The sequence below is a fragment of the Gymnogyps californianus genome, chromosome 3 (assembly GCF_018139145.2).
Source record: "Gymnogyps californianus isolate 813 chromosome 3, ASM1813914v2, whole genome shotgun sequence".
Classification (NCBI taxonomy): domain Eukaryota; kingdom Metazoa; phylum Chordata; class Aves; order Accipitriformes; family Cathartidae; genus Gymnogyps; species Gymnogyps californianus.
This window is the reverse complement of record NC_059473.1, coordinates 39,519,795-39,532,123: the sequence shown is the minus strand read 5'-3', so window position 1 is coordinate 39,532,123 and position 12,329 is coordinate 39,519,795. Positions and strand designations below refer to the sequence as shown.

General features: G+C 39.0%; 1 protein-coding gene across 3 annotated transcripts in view; it reads right to left on the bottom strand.

Annotated features, from left to right (window-relative positions):
• The window catches only part of SMYD3 (SET and MYND domain containing 3), a 432,268-nt gene that overhangs the window by 82,158 nt on the left and 337,781 nt on the right, over positions 1–12,329 (bottom strand). For all 3 annotated transcript variants that reach the window (XM_050894927.1, XM_050894928.1, XM_050894929.1), the window contains 2 exons: positions 6,986–7,053; positions 4,341–4,443 (listed from right to left, as the gene is read on the bottom strand). In XM_050894927.1, the coding sequence (XP_050750884.1) occupies positions 4,341–4,443; positions 6,986–7,053 (171 nt within the window). The remainder of the gene's footprint in view (positions 1–4,340; positions 4,444–6,985; positions 7,054–12,329) is intronic.

The following is a 12,329-nucleotide window of genomic DNA, read 5'->3' as shown; positions in this document are numbered from 1 at the left end:
AAAGCTTCAACTTTGGAAACCATGCAATTATAATTCTCCAGCCTGGAGAAGAGAAGGCTCCAGGGAGACCTTACAGCAGCCTTCCAGTACCTAAAGGGGGCCTACAAGAAAGCTGGAGAGGGACTTTTTACAAGGACATGTAGTGATAGGACAAGGGGTAATGGCTTTAAACTGAAAGAGGGTAGATTTAGACGAGATGTAAGGAAGAAGTTCTTCACTGTGAGGGTGGTGAGGCACTGGAACAGGTTGCCCAGAGAAGTTGTGGATGCCCCCTTCCTGGAAGTGTTCAAGGCCAGGCTGGATGGGGCTTTGAGCAACCTGGTCTAGTGGAAGGTGTGCCTGCCCATGGCAGGGGGGGTTGGAACTAGATGATCCTTAAGGTCCCTTCCAACCCAAACCATTCTATGATTCTATGAATCCCTTCTTTCAGTGCCTACGAAAAAGTAACATTCATGACTCATGATTTCTTAGTGCTTCAGGACTGGCAACACTGTCTTTGCCACAAAAAAGGCCTAGATGGCTAGAAGTTTTGCATATGATTTTAGGATTGATTAGTTTTCCAAATATACAGCACCATCAAATTTAGCACTTTCATTCTATAAGGATTCAGGCAAACATTTTCTGGCTCAGGAGTCCTAATTTTCTACTGCCTGATATACATTTTGGCCTTAGGATTTGAACAAATTTCAAAGCCCAAACCAAAATTCGATTAAAAACCACTAAATGCCACATGCCTTCCTGTCAAAAGCATGCAAAGCCAACAAAATCTGCCTAGACATGAGACTAAAACTGAACTGAAACAACTTCCATCAGGACATAAAAACTTTCTGAGGTTCTCATAATCTTGCATGCTTTTTATCACCGACTTGATAAATATAATTACTGTGTATAGCATGAGCACTCTAAAGTGCGGTTGGGTCGTAAATGTTATTCCTGAATAAATCTGCATCACCCTGCAGCAGCTACATCCAGTGTAATAATATCTCTTCTTCTGATTTACAACCAAAATCAGGTCTACTGGTGCCTCCCTCTTTATATAATTGTGAGATGACCACAACGGCCAGTCCCGTCAACTCCCTGTGTCTCTGTTTTCCCTGTGATTATCGGTGGTCAACAACTCCTTAACATGAGTTAAGCATAGACAGAAAAGCACTACAAATGTGCAAAAATATTTTTACTTCCGTCGTGGTTTAACACCAGCCAGCAACTAAGCACCACGCAGCCGCTCACTCACTCCCCCCACCCAGTGGGACGGGGGGAGAGAATTGGGAAAAAAAAAAACCAACCAGACCTCCTGAGTTGAGATAAAGACAGTTTAGTAGGAAAGAAAGGAAGGGAAAATAATGACAATAATAAAATGACAATAATAATACTAAAAGAATTAGACTATACAAAGCAAGTGATGCACAATGCAATTGCTCACCACTTGCTGACCAATGCCCAGTTAGTTCCCGAGCAGCAATCTGCCCCTCCCGGCCAACTCCCCCCAGTTTATATACTGGGCATGATGTCATATGGTATGGAATATCCCTTTGGCCAGTTGGGGTCAGCTGTCCTGGCTGTGTCCCCTCCCAGCTTCTTGTGCCCCTCCAGCCTTCTTGCTGGCTGGGCATGAGAAGCTGAAAAGTCCTTGACTTAGTATAAACACTACTTAGCAACAACTAAACACATCAGCGTGTTACCAACATTATTCTCATACTAAATCCAAAACACTGCACTGTACCAACTACTAGGAAGAAAATTAACTTTATCCCAGCCAAAACCAGAACAACTTCTCACCAGCCTAGTGAACACATCATATTGCAGTGGTTGATACTTTCCTGGCAAGGGTCCAGAGCCCTATCAAATTTGTTCCTGTATGGATAGTAAAGCCATAGTCCTTTTCTACTAATCTGAGCTTGACTTGCTACTTAGCTTCTCATTTCTAATAAATCTTAGTGCTTATTTACTTTTATTAATTACATAGGGGATCTCATTCTGTCTAAATCTAGTATAAGTTTGAACAGGATAAGGCAAGTTTTCTACTGCTTATAATTATTTAAGTTTTCTTGTTGCCCCATGACTTGAAACAATGTTCATCTTACCACCTCAGAGCACTTGATTTATTCAGAAAACCCAATCAGATTCCTCCCTAACATGTATTTTCTCTCCCATTAGCTCAGATCATGACCTCAGTAATATAAGTGAAAACTCTGCTCATGTACATAGGTGTGTAAATTCAATACATGGCTATTAAGAAAACTGAGCTTACCCTGCTGCAGGCAAGCGGTAAGGCAGTATGGAAAGAAGTTGTACCAAAGCTACCATGCAGAACACAAAATGAAAAGCGGTAGCAGTTGTGTAAGGGGAAAAGTAATTGGCTGTTGAAAATAATATTAAACTGCTGACTTGTACATACCCTTATAATAATTTTCTTTTCCTTCCTCTTACCATAACAGATCTAAACTAATATCCCCTTTGTATCTTTACTTTCTCACCTGTGTCCATTTTCTTCCTTAGACACATCCTTATTCAAAGAAGCATGTATCTCAGACTGAGACTTTTATTTCCAGGTAAGTCAAGAGGGGACCTGCTTTAACACAGTGTGTATATATATGTGTATATATATATATAAAATCTTACACGTTCCTTAAGGCAAGTTTTCCTTTCAGTACCAAAACCAGAAGCAATAGTCGCAACAAAGACACCAGAACCTGAGCTCTTTGGAAAATTCTGACTTTATTTTACTGCCTCATTGGAGGCAAAGTCTTTTAGAAAATATAATATGCCCACATAAGGTGCAGTCATTTGAATACATGTGCCTGTATTCACACAACTGCCAAACTCACTGCAAACAATCTGATCCTAGCTGCCCTGCTATTTATTTCCTGATTGCCTTACAAATGACTTGTAACTTACACCATATCTGTTTCACCACTGATTTTAACCTAGAGGCTTCTGTGGGTTACAGGTCACTAACACTAAGTCTACAATTTGGGTCATAGCTTCACAGCCATAGCACAGTCTGCACAGTGGTCATACCTGCAAGGGAATTCTACCTCACTTCTCACTCCAGAACCACCCAGGGCCACCTGAGTGCCTCTCCCACTCTGTAAAAGCTGCTTGTTACAACGAATTGCTTTATGAAATCTACCTAGAAAAATATATCCACGTACATAAAAATAAGATAGCTTCAGAATTTAGAACTCTAATAATTAACCCAAATGCATCCTGGGAAGACATTAAAATCTACTGTATTTTTAAATAAACAACCCATCTTGGTGAATTGGGAAGCCAAGAGGAAAGTTATGGTATATGGATAAAATGGAAGAAAAGTGTCTATAATTTGGCTTGAACAGGAATGCCAGACTGAAAGATGGTAGCTCCACTTAACAGCTCCACAAAAGTATATTGCATCCTAAATGATTTCTCTTGGCAAAAAGGTAAGTATGCAAAAGCATTTCTGTTGGTTCTCCACAATATTTTGCCAAAAAAAATATTTTACCATTTACTTATTTTGATGGCCTACGATCTTAGAGAAAGGATACATTAAAAAAGAAAACACTCATAGGGAGGAAAAGAGATACTACTTCTAAATTAGAATAGATATGCCCTTGATCTTCCCAGAGTTTGAAGCACAGGCATGAACCTTATTTACATTAGATCATGATTTTGAAATGACCAACAGCTAGGACTGCATAGGTCATTGGTGCATGTAAAGTTACATATATACAGACGTCTTTGCAGATCTTACTAACCAAATTAGTATTGCATTGCTGTAAAAGACATTTACTTTGAAATGCTTACCTAGCCACAAATGAATATTTTCAAAGTAATACAAATGCTGTCATAAAAACAAAGCTGAGAATACCTTAGATGAAATCAGAAATCTCTTGAAAGGGATATTTTGAAGTCTTTTCTAGTGAAATGGACAAGAAAACAAACATTATCTTGCTACTTTCACTGTCAATGAAAGGTTTACTACAACAGTATGGTTGCAGCCTGACAAACGCTTATTGTTGCAATGACTTAGTGAACACTGCATTCCACCCAGAAATATTGTAAGTGTTTCCATCAGGGTAAAGACATTCAAATACAAACAAAATGAAGTGCCTAGAGGAGGAAAGGAGGAACAAGAATTTATCAAGACTGCTAGTGATTTATGAGAAGTAATGATTATGGGGCCCAGGCAGTGTGAAGAGATGATTCTATTTATCATTTCCCCCCTGATAGCTATGTGCTAGAAAGTGGCATCAATATATCATCAAAATATTAAGCTGGTGGCCCTGCAGTCTGGAATTTATTTAGGGAGATGTCATTGTTGCAGGTGTCTGTGATGGAAGGGAGGACAAGTTAATTACCTCTTCACCAATCTGGATCTCTCGGACAGAGCGAAGTAAAAGCTGGTATCCTTCAAAAACAATCACGCAGTTTGGGTCACAGCTGTGGTTCAGTAAAGACATGCTGTGAGGGGTGGTAGAGGGGGAGAAAGAGAGAGAAAGAACTTTACAGAGGATCCTCCACTGCCATTCCCCTTTAATCATTTAAAAGTAGCTAACATGATTACATCTGAAGTATTAAGCAATTAAGTTACGAAACAAATAAAATCCCTGGTAAATCAGCTGCTCTTGGTTAGGGGAGGAAAATTAATGCTTAGAAGATTTATATTTATTGCTAATAGGAGCCATGCCTGGATCTCTTCATGTGTTTCTGCCTTCTGTGTACTCAGGGTGGGAGGGAGGCGATGGCCTCCCAGTGACTCTCTGAGAGGCCTGACTCAGGGTAGAGGGCAAAGCAGGCAAGCGGGGAACAAGGCAACCTGGACAGTTCAGAGCAAAAGGTTAGTACTTTGGGACTGTGTTTTATTTCTGCTGCTTCTGCTCAGTTTCAGGTCACTAACCTTATCGGTTACCCTGACTGTCAGTGGAACTGCAGCTCAAAGGGGCCAGCAATCAAACTGTATTTTATATCAGGTAGAAAATAAAGTATACTATGTCCCAAAACCAAAATACTTGGTGTATAGAGTTGAAAGAAGAGATACAGCCATTGCCTCTGTTTTACGCATATTTTGGTTCAGCCTCTGTTCTTGTGGTGTGTGACAGCTGAAGCAGCACAGCTCATTGGGGAGCTGCTGCCACCCCCAAGAGACACACACGCTGGTGGATCTCCTGACACAGACATGCCCTTCCCTCTTTTTTGAAGGAGACGATTAAGAGCAACATCAACAGCATCCGCTATATACTTTTGAGTCCCATGTTTCATTAGCTAAGAAACAACTGACTTTGCCAGGCCAACATCAGTTCCATGGCAGACATGGGGCTGATGGTTCTTCCCCTATGGGAATGACCCATTAAAAGGACAATTCTGGCATCATCAGGCTGGAAGAAGAACTTTTAGCTTATCCAGCTCCTGTCTGCCTTTATTTGCTTTCCTTGTCTGCCTGATTCAGCAACTCGAAATCCCAACTGTTGTTGGCAAAATAGAGGATGTTGCTGAGGGTCAGAGCCCTGCACCAAACCATGTTTATTCAGTTCTCGACTCTTAAAGGAGCTATCAGCAGCAGCCTGACTCTTTTGATATCCCTTCTGGCCTAATAAAATATCTGTGGTTAATCTTCACATGAACCCAGTAATGTACACTGGGAGAGAGTATCCATTTCATTTATTGTGAGATCACTAGACATACTCCCAAAGCTGCTGGCAAGGTGATGCAGAGAAGGACACTGGATTTTATCTATTTTAAAATATATTGGGATGTTGAAGCTATCAAGCCATGCAACAATATACAACCCCTTAATGAGACTAAACAAAGCACTTTTAATCAAATTTCATCTCATGGAAACACTAGTGGGTTTGATGACAATTTCATCTGGAAGCACATGAATTTATCTGGAAGGGCATTTGCCTAGGATTTGGGAACCACAGATTTAAGTTCACAAGTTTCCCAGCTGCGAGTGATTTGCTACAGCAAAACTCAAACTGCTTTGAACTGACTTGGGAAAGAGTCTCTTTCATCCCCTGGCAGTGCATTATCACAGAACATAGATAGCCACATTCTTCGCAGTCAGGGCCTTTTTTCAACCAAAAGAAAACATTTCACTAATAATAATGCTCCAAAATAATATTCCATTTTTACCAAGTGTGTGAAAGGATGTGTTTCCATCCCACTACAAAATCAAATGACTGTTCTGTACTTTTCATAACAGTAATTCCCATGTCCTCCTAACCACCTTTCCCTTATCTTTACCACAAGGCAGGCCTCAAGATATTAAGTGTCCTTAGTCAGATCTTACGCATGTGACATTAGTAGAAAAAGAAACAATAGCGACAGGCCCACTGAGGTATTGACAACATAGTTCAACCATGCATTAACAAAAAACTGAGATGGTAAAACAGAATTTTAAACTATGCATACTAATTTTCCATATTAATAATTACAGGTAACTAACTCTATGAAGGCAAAACCTTCCCTGGTATGTACTTCCTACCTAATACAAATAAGAAATAATAATAAGAAATCCAAATATTAACATCCATCTCTCAAGGGGCTTATCTTTTCAGCTTACTGGTTTCTTAATTATGGTAATTTACTAATAAACGTGCTCAATCTTTTTCTTTTAATTGCCAGTTCAGAAGGCTCTTGGCTGCAAAATATCTGTATTCTAAAGCAATGCTGAACAGGTTTCCTTTTACTAGTCCCAGTCACACATTTTTAATGTCAGCATTTACTCTTACTTAGAAAAGACTACCACCTCCATAAAAATAAAATATAAAGATGTATCTTATTTAAACTGTTTTAACTCTATAATCAGGACTATTAAGAATGTTAAGAATGTTTTCAACTTGATCATATTTTTTATTCTCCTTTAATTTATTTGCATTTCCCAGTTTCTCATTTAGACATGCTATCTGCTGCTTTGATGGCCCTTGCAGCTACCTAGGAAAAAAGGAAAAAAAAAAAACCCTAACATAGATTTTGCCTGTGAATGAAACAGTGTCCACAGTACCTGGGATACAGGCCAACACCAACATCCTGCATCTCTCCATTACTGATGGTGAAACAGTTACAGGTCACCTGTGAAAACAAGGGAAAAAAATCCAGGATTACCAGAATCATTTGGAAACCCCATACTCAAGTGAAAAAAACTTTCAAAATAAAATGAAGGGGCAATTGGTAATTGGATGGGAAACATTCAAGCCCAACACTGGTGCTCTTTCATTTTAGAGCAATCACATCTGGGACACACTCTCCTGTAAAACTGCAGTCAATTAAAAGCAGAAATATTAGTATCCTGCAAAAATCTGGGGTTAAACACATGCAGAGGCCCTGCTTTCCTGTCCAGAGGAGAAAAAAAGCGCCACCCTACCCAGAGCCTGAGGAGCTCAGCCCAGAGACAACATAGCAGATGACAGTGACTTCTGATGAAAAAAGAGGCTGTTTCCATGCAGGGACTCTGCTGATGCCAGGCTGTCACAGCACCTTTTAATGAGCACCAGTGGAGCCCAAAGAATATATACGGGACAGTTTTGAAGTAAACAGCAGCCATGACTGCGGCAACCTGATACAGGCATAAATAAATACAAAGGCTGTGTAATAGCGTATCTTTCACGTTATGGGTGTTTTGGTTTGCATGTAAGAGATCCCACAAAAAAGAATGTTCAAGTTGCCATTCAAGAGAAATATAACCTTTCATTTAATCTCAAATATTCAGCTTGATAGTGTATTCCTCCCTCATACAGTCATACAAAGCTAAAGTGGTTTTAGAAAAGAGTGGAGAAGAATGGAAGTTGCTTGCAAGTAGATATAGCCCTACCTCAAACTATCAGACTGAAGTTTCTTGGTGTTCAACTCCAAGATAGATCAGCACTTTGTAAATGATTAGCAAGTATCATTTTCATGGGCTTAAACAAGAACCAGAACCCAATCCCTAATGTATTTTTTAAATATCTGATTTTTTTTGGAACAGCTGGTTTTGTATTTTTTTTTTTTTTTTAGACAATCTGTTGGTCAGTTATCAATGACATACTAATAAAATATTTTATGTAGAAAAACACTGCATGATACTGCATATACAAGAAAAGGATCAGGTCTCTTCTGCATAACATTAGATTATTAGTATCATTAATTTTCGTTAGAACAGAAAATGAGTTAGAGTAGGATTTGGCAGATGTGAAAATGAGATTTGAAAGTTGCAGTTTTATCCATAGAGTAATTGCCCAGAACAGTGAATGCACACCTCTATTTTAAAGAGGTACACTGAACAATTTAATAGTATATCTTACCCTATAAATTGACAAATTATTATTTATGAGAGCATTAACCATAAGGTGAAAATGAAATCCTCTTTCAAAATTTCTCATAAATACTGACAGCAATGTTAATTTAAATAAATGCACATGTAGTAGGGCATGTGTTTTTTTAAATGGTTAGACAATACTTTGATTAGTCTATTATTTATGTAACCCATTAAAATGTTCCTGATCAATTACCAAAAGCATACATCTTAATTACTTCTTTCCTGCTGGCATTGGATATAAAGTGTCAGACAACTTCTGAGCAAAGATTAGTCCATTTAAAGTGGCAATTATCCTGGTTCTAAAAATATTGACTTGATTTTGGTATTTATTGAAAAAATAATGCCTTCCAGGTAAAAGAGAAAGAAAGCCAGCTTATGTGGACCTTAGCTCTCTCTAACGGATTATGAAGTAGCAGAGGTCAAACATCTCTTAGAACTAAATGAATCCCTCTTCCTTGTAAATCTCATATTATTACCATAAAACTGTTTATGTTAACAATATTGAATTTTGATCACTGTAGAGTTATAGAGACCGTTTCATCATCTTCTATTAAAGGTATGTATTCTATCATGTGAAAATTTTTCACACAGAAGTCACAATAGTTTTACTTTTTCCTTTTCATAAACATGCATTAGCTTTTTATACCAGGATATATGCGAAGAAAAACGTGAGATGAATGGATGCTCTGAGATTCAGACATCAAGAGCTTCTTTCAAGAGTAGTTTGCTGTAAGGCACTTTTTAACCTCTCTGTTTTAGATATTTTCACAGTATGCAGTTACATCTCAATATCCCAGTGAGGTAGTGAAACACCATCTAATTTCTAATTATTTGCAATTTCAAATATGAGACTGGGAATTTGAACTATACAGGGCCAGATCTAAAAAGCTATTTAAGTACGTAAACACAGGCAGAAGTTTAACTGGTCCCATGAATTTTGAGCTACAGGATTTTGCACACAATCCTACCAGAGGCATAAGAAGTTTCAGGTGCTCTGAGGTTTGATTAACCTCCTAGGAGACAATCTTTCCCCCCTTTTAAACTCAGGTATGAAAAAACCAATGATAAACATACAAAGTGTACTACAGATAGTAACCTTTGTTATGGCTGCTTTCTGTCCTCAGCAAGTGGAGGGAGAGGAATTGAGATGGTGGTGGTGGGAGGAAGATCTCATTTTTGGTGTGAGAAATTCTGATATAATGACAATCCTTCACGGACAGGTAGCAGCTGGTAACAGGTATCAAATATGAAATCTCCATAGTCTGTCAACTGAGCATGGGGTTGTTCGTTTTCTTTTAGATTTGTTACAAAGTCTCTAAAAATCTACTGAATCTCCTCTACATTTCTATTTATGTAAAACTTTTAAGAGCTTTTAAATCTCAATGTTAAAGATCAGTCCCACCAAGGGGAGTTCTGAGATTTCAATTCAAAAGTCCACCGCAAGAGTTGATGTTGTAGACCACAAATCCCAAGAAACAAAAGGAAGAAGGCATTTCTTTTACAGAACACATGAAGAAAAATCCATTTTCCTAGCTTCCCAGGATTCACAGATATAGCTCAAATAACAGCTAAATCTGGAGTATCTAACACTGGTGCAGGAGAGCACAGGTAAGCTGCTTGTTCCTGAGGCAATTGTTTATGGATCAAAACCTACTGGGACTGGAAGTTAACTAACTCAATTTCGGGGGTGGGGGTGGAAAAAAAGGCACAACAACGTCTTTCTCATGCATCGTAGTATTTCTTTCAGGTTTCATGGTCACCTTGCATTGTCTTTTTTCTGCCTTAACTGACCCACCTTATTCCTTATACTACAATCAGGTTCTGATTCTGTGTGATCCCAGATTTTAAAATAAGAAAGAAAAAACAATTCTCGGCAAACTGGCGCTTCAAGAAATGGGTTCTTCCTTATAAAGGCATGGCCCTTGTCATCTTAACTCCTGCAGAATCATTTATCTCAGTTATTTAATCTGTGCTGTTGTTCAGCTTGTCCCTTCTGATTCCTCTAAAAATTCCTCTCTATCCAGCTACGCAGCACTAAAACTGCATATCCACATGCGGAGACAGACCAGAGTACTCACAGTCTGTTATACCCACAAATAAGGAAAAATGCTCGCATATTTCAGAACTTCAAAGTTGCAAAGTTGAATTCCTTGCCATTTCTAAAATTTCTGAAATAACACATCTCCCAGCATGAGAACCGAGGGAAAATTCTCAGGGGAGAGTCACAGAGTTTTCAAACCTCCACAATGCAAAACTTACTTAGGAGTATCCTAGAGCTCTCAAGGCTTATCATCATAGCCTGATTGGCCATACAGTTCACTAACAATTTAAAGAATCAATTCTCAGTGTTCGAGTTGGCTCCATGACAATAAATCCTGCAAGCTGATTTAAAAGGAACTGCTATTTCAAACAACAAACTATTTATTTAATTCAATCACTTTATATAATAAAGATTTGTTCTTTTGCGAGACTGCACATTTTAGAGAGGTATCCTGTACTCAGTAAGGTAACCCAAGTAGAAGACATAATCTTCCCCAGACTGGTAAACACACAGAGAGTAAACCAACTTTACTGACTGACCATTATTCTCAGGCATACCTTATCAGCAAACATAAATTATTGCAATCTGTTAAATTTTATTTCCTCTCTGAGTGACCTATGAAAACTCTGTAAATTTACCACGTAAGGAGGTCTCTGTTCTCAAGACATCTGGAGCTACTGTCTGAGCAATCTCTGTCTGTGCCAGACCCACAGTCTAGTGGACAGACATGAAGATTTATTTCGGTGTTTGCATTTGACGTGGTATGAAGGCTTCAGTTTGGCAACATACCGAGTTGAATTTGCTTTCAGTTCAGACCTCATTCATATTGCCTTATACTACGGATTTGCATTTGGGTTAAATAAAACAGACTCAGACTTGATAGCAGGACATTGCAGATTTGGAATTTTGGACACTAAGACAATGAAAAATGTCAGTAAGGGAGCAAGGGAAAGAAAACAAATCATTATTGGCTAACACTTGCTGCACAGATCAAATTACAAACACCAGGACTAATAATCAATCATTTTGTCTCCACGTGTTCCTGTACATTACTGCAACGCAGTGAGGCAGCTCTTATAACATGTGTAAGAAACCCTTACAAGAAGGACTACCAAAGGGTATATTGCACTGATAGGGTCAATATCATTTTCAGCTTTGATATACAATGACTCCAGCCATCTCTGTAAATGGTGTGTCACAGCTGGTGTATTCTAACCCACCACCAGGAAAAAAGCCATAACTAACACTTTTTTCCCTAATTTATGAACCCAATGTAATGTAAATTAAAGATATAAAAAAAACCTTCATGGATTTTTAAGTTTCTCATTCACATCAAAGCTGACTGGGTATTCCTGGTCATTGGCAAATATTTAACAAAAGATGCTGCAACGAGTTCTCATGTTAACAGGCTTCTCAAGAGATTCAAATATTATCCAGGAGGAAGGGGTGGGCAGTAAATGCTATGCGAGGGGCACACTAATTCAAATGACCAAGACATACCCCAGAGACCTTCTAGCACTGCCACATCCCACTATAGCTCTGCACTGATAGCTCTTTCCCACTTGAGGATGAACAGATACCAGGCACAGATGGTTGATAGATCTCAAATCTGCTAATGATTTCATTCGGCACATGGAGCGCTAGAGCAACAGTGCTAAACACGGCAACAGTGCTAAACTGCAAATGCACAGTATGCCACGGCAGTGACAGACCCATCAAGCCCCTGTTTTGAGTATATTTCACTCAGCTGCTTGTGGCCACAGCCCATGACACCCAGGCTTCCCATGCAGGCAGAGCTTCTTGCTCTGAAACCTCAGCTCTGTCCACTGGACAGGGTATTGGAGACGGAGAGAGGAGATGGGGCAAGGTGGGAAGGCGTCTGCTACCACAATGCTGTGCTGAAAGGAGCCCTGTTACAAGGCACATTTGCAAATTAGACCTTTGCGGCTTATATAGACACACTTGCATGTTTTACTAAATCAGGAACTTTGAATCCAATTCTACGTTGCATTG